We start from the raw sequence: 17,077 nt of genomic DNA on the forward strand, positions 1-17,077 counted from the left end.
TAAACAGCAGGAAATTGCAGTCAATATTTCAAAATCTTCCAGAAGAAGGACCCCAGACCCTCCGTTCTTGTTTATCACTTACACAACACAGAGTCTCCCTGCCTGCTTAAATGTAAATCAAGCAGAGCAGCCGCAGGGGGCCCCAGCAAGCACTGCAGATATATCTTTGGCAATGGGAGGAAGGCCCTGCTTGGGGAACGAATGGAGAGGAAATCCCTTCTCAGACTCCATCCTCTTCCATGAGGCTCATTCCCTCACCACAGTGATGCAATTAGTCAGCCACAGTGAATCCCTGACATACATCATTTCCCTTCCTTTTCTGACCTGCTTTAGCTGCTCATCTCTTTACCCCCTTGCACTTCACCTTCTTTTACCTTTAAGCGAGTAGCAGCTGACACTGTAAGGGAATCCTGCTGCAGCTGTAGTTTATCCAGATATAAAAGGGATTGGGTTATGTGTGCAATATGTTCTTTTTATTTGCAAGTTTGCATGAAGAACGTGTCTGGCAAGTTCTGAGCAGATGGATCGTAGAGCTATGGCTTTATTTTTTTATTTTTTTATTTTTTTTTTTGACTCTGGCAAGTACTCCATACCTTTGTATTTTGGCAGGAACTCTGCATCTCATATACTAGTCTCTAAAGACTCTGCCCTCGTTTTGAGCCTGATTTGGAGACCTTTGCAAGTAATGGAAAGGCTTCCACTGATAAGCAAGGGGGCTGTAAACCCCTTTTAGCTGCATCACACTGAAAGCAGAATCTGAATTACTCTTCTGCAAAAGCGGTTATGAAAATAGTGTAAGTTTACATCGAATTTTTGAAAAAAAAATACACAGTTGGTTTCTTGCACTAGTGATGAGAAGAAAAAAACTAAGATTATGATAGCTGGTAGATTCCCAATTAACTGGCAAAATGTGTTATATGGAGGTTTTGGTGCTTTACAACATATGTTTCCACATATGAGTAAGAAACTGGATAGGGAGATTGTAGTGGTTTGCAGTAGAATTAAAGGTTTGCTTATCCTGGTGTCCAAGACCTTGAACTCAACAAGGGAGTGAGAAAGGACTGAGAATTAGCATTGCCATTTTTTTAACTTTAAGCTTCACAAGGGGCTGGATGAAGTCCATGAGAGCTGTCTGAGGAGACCTTTGAAATCTGGACTGAGGCAGCAAATTATTCTTTCAGCAGAGTGAATAGTATGTAAGAATTTGGAAACCACAAGCAGCTGCATATGCAGACCTTGGGAATCCAGTCATCATGCTGCACGGGATTAGGCTGGAGTCCCCTGCAGTATTCTGCTAGTCCAGAAGAGATTATTTTAGATGGCAGTTTTCAGCCACGATGTTCTGCATAACAGAATTTATCTCTGCTCTGATGTTAACCATTATTAGCACATCATTTACCACTGGATCTCATTGTTTGGACTTATTTACTTTGAGCTCACAAGTACATGTCAGGTTATTTCCATTATTGTAAAAGGCCCTTGAAGTTCCAATGGAAACCATGGATAATGATGATAAGTAAGAGAAAGATTAGTGAGTCTGCCAAGATGTTGTAATACAAGAACATCACAGAAGTCTGAAATGACAGGAGAGAAGGGAAGGAAGGAAGTTATCAGGGAGCCAACGGCATCTGGAGGGAGGAGATCAGACAGTCCAGAATAAATTGGGAGGAAAACCAGATTAATAGCAGGTTTTTACAAGATAATACCCTCTTTACTGTTCCTTGGTGATGGCAGATCTCATGCTGTCTGACATCTGTGACCACCCAAAGTACCAGGGCAACATAGCAGACACAATAGATATTTTTAAGTGACATACAATCTTATTATTGTTTTGAAAGTTCATCAACTTGTTTTAAGAAACCAGAAGTCACCAAAAATATTTTCAAACAGTTGCTGAATGTAATTCTCAAACCTAGCTATAAAATGCCCTTGCTGCTGATGCTTGACCTTTGATTTGTGAGTAGGGTTTTCTTGGCTGCAGCGGGTATATGCAATTGATGTATCAGTCTGTGTATCATCACAGCTGGATCACATTCATCTTTGCTTGTTTGCTTGGTTTCGGTGAGGTGATGAATTTATTAGTCAAAACTGTTCCACTATAAATTATACTTAATTGTAATTTTCCTATTCTTTTGCATCTGCTTGTGGTAGTTATGGGGGAATAGGAGTAGCTACTGGCCAGGCCATCAAACTTGAAATAAACTAAGCAAGTTGCTGTTGTGGAGTTATTTGAAAGAACCAGCTTGTGTTTCTGTTGAACTTTTTCCTTTTATGTGTGTAATGAGTCATGAAGACAGGCTCCTCTGGTGTCTGTTCTGAGCAGTTATTGTTTAAAACACATACACTAATGTGCTCATTGAGTTATCCCCTACTTTAGCTCTGTATATAAATGAGAACAGGAGTAGGCAAAGGAAAATCTGAGCAAAGTGATTGCTTTTCTATTAACGGAGTCCTGGGTTTTGGAGGTTTTCTGGTTTTGAACTGATGTAATTACACTGACACCAAACACTGGTACTCTGCTGAGATCAGCCTCTGATATGCCTCATTTTTAAAGAAGCCATGTTTCTATGAATTTTAAAAACATTCTGCTTTGTTTGTTATCATGAATTATAGTGTTCTCAGTATACTTTGCAGTTTATAAAATACAGCCTAAGACAATCCCTGTCCTTATTTATATACTCAGAACTGTGTGATAGGAGGATAAATGTATGCATATGAGTAAACAGTTTTTATCCTCCAGTATTTTAGTGAAGATTTCAGCTACATGATACTTTTTTATTTTTAGTGTATCAGTTTATGCTCTCCAGTTGGTTGAAAAACAAGCAGAGCAGTTGGCAGAAGTACTGTAGATGTCACTCTTTTTTGGAAACATGTTTGTGATTCTTCTGCAGCCAGTTTATGACAAAATTAAGCCATTTCACCACTGAATCGCTGGTCATGGTGATTTGGGATATGTTTCCAAGGTAGCATCCGGGTCCAGCCTCCTCTAACAAATGAGGAGGATTGCCGATAAATCCTTGCCAGCAGATCAGAGCCTCCCTTTGAGGACTGGGCAGAACAGCCCAGAACCAATGCAGAGCAAAAGATTTCAGTGGGATTTATAAAATACCAGAAATCTGGCAGGTCTCACATGAGGGTGGCATGTAAAGGCTGTCATCACTGAGATCTCCAACAGGGCTTCCTAAACATGTCCCTGTACAAGTAAGAGCAATACTTTGTATCTGTCTGGCTACTTCATAAAACCTTTCCTGCGATTACGTGCATTTTTCATATAGTCACTATTTTCTTTGTGCTGCTGGCAGTAGCTGCATGTATTTGATATCTTGAGATCCTTCATGGGGATTCGTAAGATATTTTTTTCCTTTTTTTTTTTTTTTTTTTTTTAAATGGTCAGTATAGAAATATTCTGTGTTCAGTTTTGGGGCCCCTCACTACAAGAAGGACACTGAGGTGCTGGAGCATGCTCAAAGAAGGGCAACAAAGCTGGTGAAGGGTCTAGAAAACAAGTCTTATGAGGAGCAGCTGAGGGAACTGGGATGAAGGCTCAGGGGAGACCTTATTGTACTTTACAATTACCTTAAAAGAAGTTGTAGTGAGGTAGGCATTGGGCTCTTCTCCCAAGCACGAAATGATAGGACAAGGGGAAATGGTCTCACGTTGTGCCAGGGGAGGTTCAGGTTAGGAGAAACTTTTTTACTGAAAGGGTTGTACAGAATTGGAATGGGCTGCCCAGGGAAGTGGTTGAGTTACCATTCCTTGAGGTCTTCAGGAAACATGTAGATGTAGAACTTAGTGGTGTGGTTGGATTTGCCAGTACTGGGTAAAAGGTTGGACTAGATGATTTAGAGGTCTTTTCCAACCTGAATGAAAAAAAAAAAAAGGCAAGGGGAAGGTTAGCAGTGCACATAGAATGACAGCTAGAAGGCAAGGCTCAAGTATGCACAGTACTGTGTCAAGTAGAGATTGATGAAGAGTTTTGACTAAGTATACGCTTTCATGTGAAAGGGAGGAATTATGTACAAAAAGAGGGTAGATAAAAACAAATTGTTTTTAAAATTTACAGCAGTGCTACTGAATGAAAATTATTCTGCGTACTGGGCTAGAAGTCTGCTGGATAACCTTTTTGTTACCTATCTATCTATTCAGCTAATCCTCACATAATGTGATTGTATGTTCTTTAATAGAAAAGGCAATGTTCCTTAATACCTTTGAAGGGGACTAAATGAAGATATATATGTGGCAGAACATCCCTATGTCTAGAAGCTTGAGAGATTTTGTCCAACCTGAATTTTCAGATTGTTAGTCTTGAGCTTTCACTCATGCACATGTGAAGGTGTGCATGCTTGTACCTACATGCATGCAGTTTTTGTGCATTGTCAGCTACTCGTGCATGCGCTGAAAACTGAGGGGAGTAAGGTGGTATGTGTGAAAATCTCTTAATCATGCAAGTGATTGAATTTGTCACTTCTACATGTGGGTAAAGATGCACAATACTCCCCCAACCCCCAGAAACCTGAACAATCCAGGTCATGATCCACAGACATATCAAACTTCTGCCTCTTTAAGAGGGAGTGTTTGGATGAGGTGCTAGAAGGAAATGAGTAAAGATTGAACTAAAAGTTTAATTCTGTCTTCTTTCTCTCTGGTGTTTTTTTTTTTTTTTTTTTTTTTTTTTTTTTTTCCCTTGTCTTATGTTAATATATGTGAACTGAATATGCGAACTGAAAACTGTTGGACAGAGGTTTTCACCTTTCAGGCCGCCTGCAGATCCAAGTTGTGCAACAACATTTTTTGTAGTGTTAGATGTGGTTGCAATGGGCTAAGCATAAAAGCAAGACAATGTTTATAGGCAAAGCAATGTTTACAGATGAAGGTAATATCTTCTAAGACCTATCAGTATAGTTGGAAGAAGCAGATGAACTTTAAAGCACAGAAGCCACAAGGCATAGGAAAAACTTTTCTTTTTTTGCAACTAAGATAGCTCATCTAATAGGAAGAAATTATTGGAAATACCAAAAGAGAAGTTTTTCAGTGGGAATGGGCTTGAATGGTGCATTAGGAGAAAAGGACTGATGAAGGTATGACCAGAAAGGCAGTACAAACTACAAAAAAACAAACCAGAGAGGGGGGAAGATGGCATTGAGAGCCTAAAATACTATATCATATAATAATTTCTGGAAGGCTCACTTGAAGACTGTATTGTAGCTATAAACTTTGCTAGTTTCCTTCAAAGACACCATTTTAATTACTACTGTGCATCATGTTGCTGCTTCAGCATGTATGGAGTTGAAATGCAGTGCAGGAAAAGTGCATTTCATCAGAAAGAGTTATTCATCTGGTGGGTTTGGCGGAGGAAACAGACTGATGGGTCTAGGATTTTATCATCCATTTGCTCTGTGTTACAACTACTATTTCTGCACTTGCAAGGATAAGTGCAGAAAAAAAAAGGAAAAATTTGGAACAGTGCGGCTAGATCATTTTTGCTTGAGATCGAAGTAGACCTGCTAATTTCATTGTGTGTGGTACTCATCACATTGAACAGCTTTTTGCTTAAGAATTATGAGTGTCTGCTTAATACATTATGCCAATTGTGGAAATTACTTATGATATACTTAGTTTGTGACTTTTTAGCTCCATCTTCATTCTTTTTTTTTTTTCCATGAATATGTTGCATAAATCACATGGAAAGGAGCCTTTCTTTCAGATACCCTAGATACTTCCAGGTAGATTATATCTGGCTCTTGTAACCATACTGTCCATCGTGTTCTACAGCTTTGAAACCTGCAAACACTTTTCTTATCATTCAGTTCATAGGTCAGGATGAATGTTCTTTGTACTGTTAAATATGTGTGGTAATGATCTCTTGTACTTTTACAAATGTCTTTCATGCCAGATACATGTTGCCAATCCCTCACTTTGTCTTTTCATAGGAGTGAGACTGGAATAAAGACATTATCTTTTGGATACCAAGGCACAACCAAGTCTTCAAAACACATCTAAGACCAATTATAGTTAACATCAAGAGATTACTTTTGGCATGTTGCTTACTTTTAGATCCTTACATCACTGCCAAAACTGTGAGGTATGCAGTTTCTGGAGTCTGTGGAAAGATATGACTGTGCAGAAAGGACAAGAAATTATCCAAGTTCTTGAGTCTTATTTGCTCTCCCCCTCCCTCCCTCCCCCCCACCCCAGCACATCTCTGCGGAATGACAGCTGCATTACGTCCTCAGAAACACTTGAGTTGACCTGATAAAGACCAAAGAGAAGGCAAAGTTATATTTGTGCTTCTCTGGGACTTTCCCAGCATTGATTGCAGATTCTCTCATCTCTGGCACTTCTGAGCAATGGTAGTCCCCTTGCTGCTGCCAGACTCTCTGTAAACAGTTGTTCAAACACTTTGAAGGCTGCCTCATAAAAAGGAGTCTTAGTGTTGAATGTTTGAGTGCCCTGAATTTCTACTGGAGACCTTAACATCCCCTACAAGTGACATTTGGTAATTTTCTGGATTGAGACCAACACCTTCCCATGTCTTTCTGCTTCTTTTGTCCTGCTGTAAATGTTTTGTGTGTAAATCAGAAAGAAGGCACAGAGCTTATCCTACTGCTGTTTTTCTCATAATTCAAAGATTATTGTAGGAGCTGTGCTGCTTACCTGTAAAAGGTACAGCACTCCCTTGAAATAAAGAGGGAATCTCTACATGTTGGATAGAATGAGGGCTTTTCAAGCAAGCTTTTCTGTTTCATTAAGAAAAGCCTAATTTTATTATGATGACATAATTTCACACCTCTTCTGAAATATTTTTCTTCATATATATATAATGTGGTTTCATCACTGATTTATACCAGCAGTTTGCTAGGTATCAGGCTGTCCTGTGCTGAGAAAATAGGAGGAAATAGTGACACATGTCTGTCAGTTACTCTTTAACCATCCAAGTCCATTACCAATGGAGTAAGAACTCAAAACAATACACGAACTCAAACTGCTGGTATGCCAGAAGTTACGAAGTGATGTTATCATGTGGTATGTTGATTGGAGTCAACTTAACATTGCATGGCATTCCAGCTTCCTGCATCACAAAACTATCAACATAGTTTAATAGTTTAATAACTGGGAAACCAGAAACCTGTTAGCAGCCAAAAGCCCAGTTGTTTTCAGAAGCAAGGTAAATAATAGCGGCCTTTGCTTGTTTATGGAAAAGCAGTCACTGAAGTTCTTTAGATACAAAGAAGAATGTGAGCATTTGTGGTGGTTTTACGGTGAGGGTTAGCTAATTTTCCACACAACTGCTGTCTCACTCCCCCTACTCAAAGGAAAAGGGGGAGAAAATAAAATGAAAAGTGCTCAAGGGTTGAGATAAGGACAGGAAGATCACTCACCAATTATCATCATGGGCAAAACAGACTCACATAAGGAGATTAATATAATTTATTTCCCATTACTAGCAGAGTGGAACAGTAAGAAACTAAAAGCAAACTAAAAACACCTTCTCTCCCCATCCACTCTTTTGTGTCCTCCCCACAAGTAGCAAAGGGGAACCAGGAATGGGGGCTGCGGTCAGTCCCTGACACTTTGTCTCCACTGCTCCTTCATGGTCACTCTCTGCCCCTGCTCCATGTAGGGTCCCTCCCACGAGATACGTCCTTCCCGAACTGATCCTGAGGGGGCTGCCCACAGGCAGCAGCTCTTCAAGCACTGCTCCCACATGGCTCCGTACCATGGGGTCCATCCCCCCAGGAGCAAACTGCTCCAGCACGGGTTCCCTATGGGTGGGTGACAGCTGCCCCCAGATCCCCTGCTCCTGCATGGGCTCCTCTCCACGGGCTGCAGCTCCAGCCCAGGGCCTGCTCCTGCGGGGGCTCTCCATGGGCTGCAGCCTCCTCCAGGCCATGTCCACCTGCTCTACCGGGGGCTCCTCCATGGGCTGCAGCATGGAGATCTGCTCCATGTGGCACCCATGGGCTGCAGGGGGACAGCCTGCTCCACCAGGGGCCTCTCCACAGGCTGCAGGGGAACTGCTGCTGTGCACCTGGAGCACCTCCTGCTGCACTGATCTTGGGGCCTGCAGGGCTGCTTCTCACTCCTTGCTCTCACAGCTGCTGTTGTGCAGCAGATTCCTTTCCCCCCCCTTTTCTTAAATATTTCTCACAAAGGTGCAAACAACATTGCTTATTGGCTAGGCTCTTTGGCTCAGCCGTGGGTCCCTTCGGAGCTGGCTGAAACTGGCCCTTATCTAACCTGGGGCAGCCTCTGGGCTATTTTCAGAGGCCACCATTGCAGCCCCTGCTACCAAAACCTTACTGCATAAACCCAATACAGCACTTGAAATTCCAGGCATACACTGCTCTGTCTTGAGGTGGAGTTGAGTTTTTTTTGTTTGTTTGTTTGTTTTGTTTAGTTAATTTTTATTTCATGCTCAGTAGCAAGCTTTACTGAAACTTTTGACACAAATAAAAACACAGCTAGCATCCAGGTTGGGGCAGAAGTGAAACTGTCTGTTGCACAGATCATTGTGTGGCCACAATTCAAACCTGCATGCCCTCAGATTACCTGTATGGACAGTATTTTTTTTCTCTTCAATGTGTAACCTGTACCAAAAGTCAAAAGGAAGGCTTATGGGTAAGCAATATAATATCTTCCTTCAAAGTGCTGACTGTATTGTACAGGCTCCACTTCAGCATTTGATGTCACAGAATTACAGACAGGGTGAGGTTGGCAGGGACCTCTGGAGGTCATCTGGTTGAATCCCTGCCTTGCTCAAGCAGGGACACTTAATGAAGATTGCCCAGGACCACGTCCAGGTGCCTTTTGAAGATCTCCAAGGAGGTGGACTCCGCAATCTCGGCAACCTGAGTCAGTTCTCCATCAAGCTCACAGTAAAACAATGCTTTCTTATGTTTAGATAGAATCTCTTGTGTTCTAGTGTGTGCCCATTGCCTCTTGTCATGGCATTGGACACCACTGAAAAGAACCTGGTACTGTCATCTTTGCGTCCTCCGCTCAGGCACTTGTACCATTGGTAATACAAGGTACAAAGATCCCCCCCATACCTCCTCTTATCCAGGCTGAACAGTCCCAGCTCTCTCAGCCTCTCCTCATAGTAGAGGTGCAAGAGACCTTTTATCATCTTGGTGCCCCTCCATTGGATATGCTCTAGCCAGTGTAAGTGTTACTAATGACGGTGAAACAGCTTCCAGTTATTGTGATCCCCAAGAATGTGTGTTACAGGACAAGTTTTCAGTGTAGTCCTCCTGTGTGAATTCTCTTAGGAAGGAATATGTGATGGCATGTTTTGCATGAGGGTGTAAAATGATTTCCTTGGGGTGTTTTTATATCACCTTCCTCTCCCAGCGCTCCCGAAGAAGATAGTAAAGTAGGGAGCAAATATGAGAATGCGCTACTTGGTCTTGAAAGTCAATTATCATTTGCAGCACTATCCTAAGGGAAATGAGATGTGAAAAAGACCTCCCTAGTCAAGCACTTTTACTGAAATAGTCAAATTACTGAATCTCTGGTGTTGTTGCCATTGAAGTTGACCATAAAGATTCTGCAGAAACTAAGAAATACTGTGTTATCTTTCAGTTTCAAAACACACCTAGCTGTGCCTAAATGTACATCTATTGCATAGAGGTTTGAAATGTAATAGTAGAAAAAACTATTTTATAACGTCGATGGTCCATTTTAATAAAAATCTGATAAATGTTAACTTGTAGACAAACATATGTATTGTTTCTTGCAGGTTCTAAAATCCAAAGAATTATCATCACCAGGACAGCGCTACATTGACAGCAAAGTAGTTAAACAAGAGCTGAAGGAGAATGGTTGTCTTTGATGTCACTGAGGCTGTGCATGAATGGCTCCATCATAGAGGTGACAACCAGTGTTTTGCCTTCATTCCTGCCCCACGTCCTCATCCATTAACTCATCAGTATTTCAGGCTCATTCCACATGTAAAACCAATTCCACTTACTTTCATGTTTTGCAGACAGGAACCTTGGATTTAAGATAAGCTTACATTGCCCGTGCTGCACCTTCGTGCCTTCCAATAATTATATCATCCCAAATAAAAGTGAGGAGCTTGAAGCAAGATTTGCAGGTAACAAATTAAAAAAATATGTTTTAAAATGTGGTGGTACTTACTAATTGAGGAGGGAAACGAGCTTATTGCCTCTCTAAAATGGAATTACGATTATTGAAAATTTACACATTTGAGAATCTTGATTCTCAGTAGGTAGAAAATGGCATTGAAGGCACAAGGGTAAAACTATAACAGCTGAACTATTCTAAAACTAGATGGAATGAATAAGAAGCCATCTCATTCCATGCTTGCAGCTTTGATGTCCTTAAATATCTATATTACAGTTTGCAGCATGTGTGCTTGAAATATGTACATACAGTTTGAATGTAAGAAAGACTTATGCACAGTAGACCATCTGCTGTTGGGTAATCATGAGAAAACTTATTGAATGCTTTCAATATAAACCCTTTGACTGCTGTCCATCCTAGCACTGTAACAGTTCAGGCTTCAATAGAGAAGATTACTGGGCATTTGAATCAGGATGTTATTTGGCAGACATAAATTGCTTGCAGTAGATGTGTGTGAACATGGTGCATATTATGAGTGTATTAGAGAAAACGATACTTGTTATGGCAAATTTCCAAAGTATACATAAGGTAACGGTTGGTTTGCTTACAGTGGCAGCTTCCTCATGTAGAAAGTGTCCCAGTCTTTGTAAATACCCATAAACACACTTAGAATATATCACACACACAGAATCACACACAGAATTTCTAGGTTGGAAGAGACCTCAAGATCATCGAATCCAACCTCTGACCTAACGCTAGCAGTCCCCACTAAACCATATCCCTAAGCTCTACATCTAAACGTCTTTTGAAGACTTCCAGGGATGGTGACTCCACCACTTCCCTGGGCAGCCTGTTCCAATGCCTCACAACCCTTTCAGTAAAGAAGTTCTTCCTAACATCTAACCTAAAACTCCCCTGGCTCAACTTAAGCCCATTCCCCCTCGTCCTGTCACCAGGCACGTGGGAGAACAGACCAACCCCCACCTCACTACAGCCTCCTTTAAGGTACCTGTAGAGAGCGATAAGGTCGCCCCTGAGCCTCCTCTTCTCCAGGCTGAACAAGCCCAGCTCCCTCAGCCGCTCCTCGTAGGACTTGTTCTCCAGGCCCCTCACCAGCTTCGTCGCCCTTCTCTGCACCTGCTCAAGCACCTCAATGTCCTTCTTGTAGCGAGGGGCCCAAAACTGAACACAGTACTCGAGGTGCGGCCTCACCAGAGCTGAGTACAGGGGGACGATCACCTCCCTAGCCCTGCTGGTCACACTGTTCCTGATACAAGCCAGGATGCCGTTGGCCTTCTTGGCCACCTGAGCACACTGCTGGCTCATATTCAGCCGACTATCCACCATCACTCCCAGGTCCTTCTCTGCCTGGCAGCTCTCCAACCATTCCTCTCCCAGCCTGTAGCTCTGCTTGGGGTTATTGCGCCCCAGGTGCAGGACCCGGCACTTGGCCTTGTTGAACTTCATGCAGTTGACCTCAGCCCATCGGTGCAGCCTATCCAGATCCTCCTGCAGAGCCTTCCTACCCTCAAGCAGATCGACACACGCACCTAACTTGGTGTCATAAATATATTAATATATCATAAATATATTAATATTACAAATATTTCAATAATATTTAAATTACTCTGAGCAATGCTATCAGTTGCTTCAGAAAGAACTAATCAGTAGGTGCCAGAATTGAATAAATGTGTTGCAATGCTTTAGTGCCAGTGAAATGTGGCATGAAGTAACAGAAATGGCATGCCTGTATAATCTCCCACATCCAGTAGTGAAAGGTTGAGTCTCAGGTGAAGTCAGTGGAACTACATTAGTTAACGTTGAGTATTTCTATACATCTACTCACCATCATTAGCACATGCAATTTATTGTTACTTATATATGTAAATTATTTACATAAATGATTGTTAAAAAATTAAAGATTGGATTGAATTGATATTAAAAAATAGTGTGTAGTAAGGGTTATGGATATATGTGCTTATGGACAGTAGACAAAGTGATAGAGTAAGTATAAACTTCCTTGTGATTTTAAGCCATTCAAATTTCATTTTCTAATGGGGAAATTTTATTTAATTAATGATGCTATTGTTATCATTAATCAGTACATATTAAAGTGAAGTCATATTTGAACCAAACCGAATTTTGTTTATCCAGTTTTCATGTATTCAAATATGTCATGATTTGGTTCATTTGTTTTACAGGGATTTGGTTATATTCCTCATCAAGTATTACATTTATTTAACCATTGTTTCACTGCATTGAAATTTTTATTCTAATTAAATATATATATGCACTGTACCTATGAATTAAACCATTGTGTGTATTTAAAAAAAATGTTAGTATGAGATTTGATTACTGTAATTTTGAATGTTAAAAAACAAAACAAAACAAAAAACTTTAGATAGTATTATCTGGTAGAGGAGATTAATTTTTGAAAGGTTTTATGAACAGGCAAAACGTGAGCTATATTGACTCCTGGTAAAGACTAATACCAGGGGTTCTTTTGCCCATCCTACTGCCACGATAAGAAGCTAGTAATGTGACTAGTATAGAAAACACAAAATGTGAGGTCATTGATTTCTGATCTAAGAATAAATGTTTTGATCAACGTCTTTGCCATGTCCACATAAAAGTAGGAGTTAGAATAATAGATTTCCTTGGAAGAATTAGCAGAATTAATTAAACTGGCAATGAGAGACAAAGACTTTATAAGCACTAGAAAGACATAAATGTGATGGAGAAAACTAATGGGATGAAAGTAAGCAGTGGGAAATGCAGGTGTCCAGAGCAACTTTATTGGTGTTGCAAGGTTTTAAATGGTGCGTAGCTGTTAAAAGATGGGAATACTGCCCTAAGTGAAGTGACAAAAGCGTCACTGCTTAGGGCATTTGAAACTAGTTTAAGCAATGTAGATAGAGCAGCTGAAGTGAGCAACCCCATATGTCTTCTCCATTATTCATTTTGGCATGAATGGCAAATGTAAATGGTAAATGTACTGAAATGCTGTTAAATGGCTGTGAGTGTGGGAGGGGTGATAGGATAGATGTGTTAGAGTTGTGTATATAGGTGGGATCTCAAATTGGAATTTACCTCCACTTCCCCAGTAAACATTCTCAGCTGACACCACCATTGCCCAGTTTCTGAGGGATTTTTTTTTAAAGAGATGGTTTATTTAATTTGTGAAGAAAAAAGCAACACAATGTTTATCACCAAAATGTATTTTTTGAAGGTATTGATGACTACACATATTCCAGTGGTGATGTGAAAGCTTTAAAGTCCAATAGGAAAAAATACAGTGGGAAGACCCCACATCTTCTGCTAATGTTGTTACCCTCCTACAGACTTGAGTCGCAACAGCCCAGTCGGCGGAAGAAGCGTGCTCTAGATGCTGCCTATTGTTTTAGGTAACTATGCATCTATATTTAGTATATTTACACAGGTATGCCAGCCTGTGAGCTGTAATGCAGTTCCTTATCATGTAAGAATATGTTTCTTTATTGTAGGCATTTTTACAAAGTGTGACCCCTCGTTCACAGACCTTCAGTTTCCATGCCCAGTGGGTATCTGCCTAATGTGCTCCACTCATTGTGTGGAGACAATGGCCAATGAGGCAGGTTAGGACCTTAGAAAGCAGAGACTGGGTTCCATCAGGGAGAATTCTCAGGCCCATCAGCACCATAATTACATCCAAATGATCACATCCACTGTGCTCACCTACTGAGAGAGGAGACTTAGTAGGACCTGGAGAACAGTACATTAATGAACCTCCAGGCTAACCATTAGCTTGATATAAGCAAGTCCTGCCCTCTCTAAGCATCTGATTTCATTTATACTATAAGCTTCAATGGATGTGATTTAGTTTTGAATTTCTGGGACTCGGACTTGCCTGCCTGTAAAGAATTATTCAGGGGCAAGCAACTGGATTATTTTTATTCCCTATGTTGTCTTTGTTATGGCCAATGCATTTGTCTGTATTTTATTTTCCAGGAATGTGCAGGATAATTGCTGCCTGCGTCCACTTTATATTGACTTCAAGAGGGATCTTGGCTGGAAATGGATTCATGAACCTAAAGGATATCATGCTAATTTCTGTGCAGGAGCCTGCCCATATTTATGGAGCTCAGATACTCAGCACAGCAGAGTAAGTACAACTGTTTGGTAATTTTAAGCTTCTATTTTATAACCAAAGGGTGATACATGTTTCTAGGACTGTCATCAGTGCCAACCCCCAAAGCTTCCATTTATTATCTCAGTAACTGAGGCAATATGGTCTTATACTGACCTGCATGCTAAAGTTGAAGCAGAAGTCCTGTATCAGGACTGCAGAGATTTTTTTTTTTTTTTTTTTTTTTTTTGTGGTTATCAGCATGATGTATGGACATATCAAATACTCTCTGTGACTGTGTGCATGGTGTAGCTTTGGAAGACTGCCTGAAATGGGACCTGGCATTGAAGAGCATGAGTGGAAGGTGGCAATGAGTTCCCTCAGCAGAGGCACCAAGGGAGGCACAATTAGAGTGATAATGGCTATGAGTCTTACCACTTGATTATCACCTACTTTATGACCTGCCTCATTCATTTGCTATTGTTACTGATAATCTACCATGCTGAATTTCATGATAATGTATGGATAGCTATATTTCTTCAAAATATGTATTCATTCTTGTACACTGAAAATTTATTTGTGAAGGAAGGATCTTGTGTCTGGAATGATTATGAACTAATAGGTGTATGGGATGGGATCATTTATTTTAGGGATTGTACTTAGTATTTTAGCCAACTGTTTTAGGATGAGTAGTGTTCTGCTATTATGTGCTCATTCTTCTCAACTATCAATAAAAATATCTAGACAATAAATACAAGAAGCAGACATTTGCATCACAGTTGTCATAAAGTAAGAATTTCCTGCTCAGGTCCATACTAAGGATGATATCTCACCTTTTCCAAGCCTTCTTTAAAATAACAGATCAGTGTCAGCCAGCAGTGAGCACTCTTCCTGTCCAAGGGGCAGCTTGTTTTCCTTTTGGTCTGTAAAGGCACAATAGTGAGTTCTTCTGAGCATATGGACCCAAGTGTAGGTAACTTGTATAGCTGTTGCTGGCTGTGGCATTGTAGTACTAGCAATGTCAGCTGGCAGTAGTAAATATATTTCAATAAGGTATGTATGTTCCTGCGCTGGTGTGGAGTAGTAGTGTACACAGTTTGGAGCAGCACTTGTTTTTAAAGGAAAGAGGAAGAATAACTGTCATGGTCACAAATATGTGGTTTGGAAAGTTACCCAAAGAGTCAGAGGTTGCTTAATAAAGTAGTTAGTGTTGTTGCTGCCCTGAACAGGTCTTCTGTCTCTCTAAGCTGTAAATGTTGTGTTGAAGCTCTAGGAAAAGGTCACTTAGTGTTTAGCTAACACATTAATGGCATCCTCGGAAATACCTATGCATCATCAGCGGGTAACCCTGCATACTTCCCTTGCAGAGAACCATACACATGAATCCAACATGAAATAAAGCACCAGTGCTACTAACTTCACCACAGCTGATTTTCAGTTGGAGAAACTGCAGATGGAGTCACGATTCTCGCAGGGTGGCATTAGTGGATTTACTGAAAAATAGCAAGGGAGGAGAAGCAGAGCAATACTTTTGTGCTGAAAGGCTCTCCTCTCCTGTAATGATAAATGGTAATCTGAAGACAGAGATGGTTTCTTTCTTACCTATCAGTACAACATGTGTGTTGCTTTAAAGGGCTATTCTTTCAAGTAAGTCTCCAAGCATGTATGTGTTACAAGATTCAAGACTGTGAGGATAAAATGTTAGGAAACTCAGACAGATTGTGACACCAGTTTAAAATGGAGAAGCATGCAAAAATATTCAAATATAGGCATCTTCCTACTGATTTCATTAGGCATTGTCCCAGGCGTTGTAGGAGGAAGTGATGCAGAAAGGAATTTGCTTTGCAGTCAGACAGGCAGAGGTAGCTGCCTTAATCTCTTATTTCCTTTCTCCTTCTAGGTACTCAGCTTGTATAACACAATAAATCCAGAAGCTTCTGCCTCTCCATGCTGTGTGTCCCAGGATTTAGAACCTCTCACCATCCTCTACTACATTGGCAAAACACCCAAAATTGAACAACTGTCCAACATGATCGTAAAATCTTGCAAATGCAGCTAAAGGATTCCCCAGAAGCAACGTGATGTGTGTGTATTAAAAAAAAATAATCAAGGAAAAAGGATAGAGAGAATGAGAAGGAAGGAAGGAAAAATGAAAACCCAGGTTCAACAGTGTTAAAGGAAAAAAAAAAGAAGAAAAAAGCGGTACTAGTCTGAACTGTTTGAAAGTGTTTTTTTTGTTGTTGTTTTGTTTTTTTTTTGTTGTTGTTGTTTTGTTTTTTTAAAACTGGCATCTGAAGCAAAACATTGAAGGCCTTTATCTTACATTTCACCTACACATAGCGTGAGATAGACAAGAAGCAAGTTAAAGAAAAAAAAAACCTTTTAAAAAATAAACACTGGAAGAAATTTGTTAGTGTACTATGTGAAAGGAAAAAAACAGGAAAATCCCATGAAGTGGAGTTGCTGTATCTGTCCCGTGCCTTACTTGATCTCTCTGTATTGTTATACAATAGGCATCCTACCCATTCCTCTTAGTTGTAGAGTTAACAGTGCATTATTTATTTGTGTGTAAAAACTATCAAATGGACATTTCCATATTGCCATTGGAAAAAAGAAAACCAGCAAATGTGGACAAAATGGAGACCAAATAAGCTGCCAGAAATACATATAAAGCCTAAAGGAACACAAGCTCAAAAGATTCTGAGAAGTAATGGTTAGTCTAGTTGGATTTAAGTAGAAATCAGTTACTACATTATTGAGAAACTCTGCCTTTAAAATACCTTATTTTTCATGCCAGCTGCCTAGAGAGGCTTCTTGTAAGGTCTCAAACCCTTGTTTTAAATACTGAATAACTTACTAATAAAGGACACTCTGTTTCAGTCTCAA

At 40.4% G+C, this 17,077-nt stretch overlaps 1 protein-coding gene across 1 annotated transcript in view; it reads left to right on the forward strand.

Moving 5' to 3' along the window:
* The window catches only part of TGFB2 (transforming growth factor beta 2), a 69,741-nt gene extending 53,413 nt beyond the window's left edge, over positions 1–16,328 (forward strand). The window contains 7 exon segments of the mRNA XM_032185834.1: positions 9,740–9,797; positions 9,800–9,823; positions 9,826–9,870; positions 9,986–10,096; positions 13,316–13,490; positions 14,074–14,227; positions 16,092–16,328. Coding sequence (XP_032041725.1) covers positions 9,740–9,797; positions 9,800–9,823; positions 9,826–9,870; positions 9,986–10,096; positions 13,316–13,490; positions 14,074–14,227; positions 16,092–16,250 — 726 coding nt within the window. The 3' untranslated portion in view covers positions 16,251–16,328.
* Positions 16,329–17,077: the final 749 nt, after the last annotated feature.

Source organism: Aythya fuligula, chromosome 3 (assembly GCF_009819795.1).
Source record: "Aythya fuligula isolate bAytFul2 chromosome 3, bAytFul2.pri, whole genome shotgun sequence".
NCBI lineage: Eukaryota > Metazoa > Chordata > Aves > Anseriformes > Anatidae > Aythya > Aythya fuligula.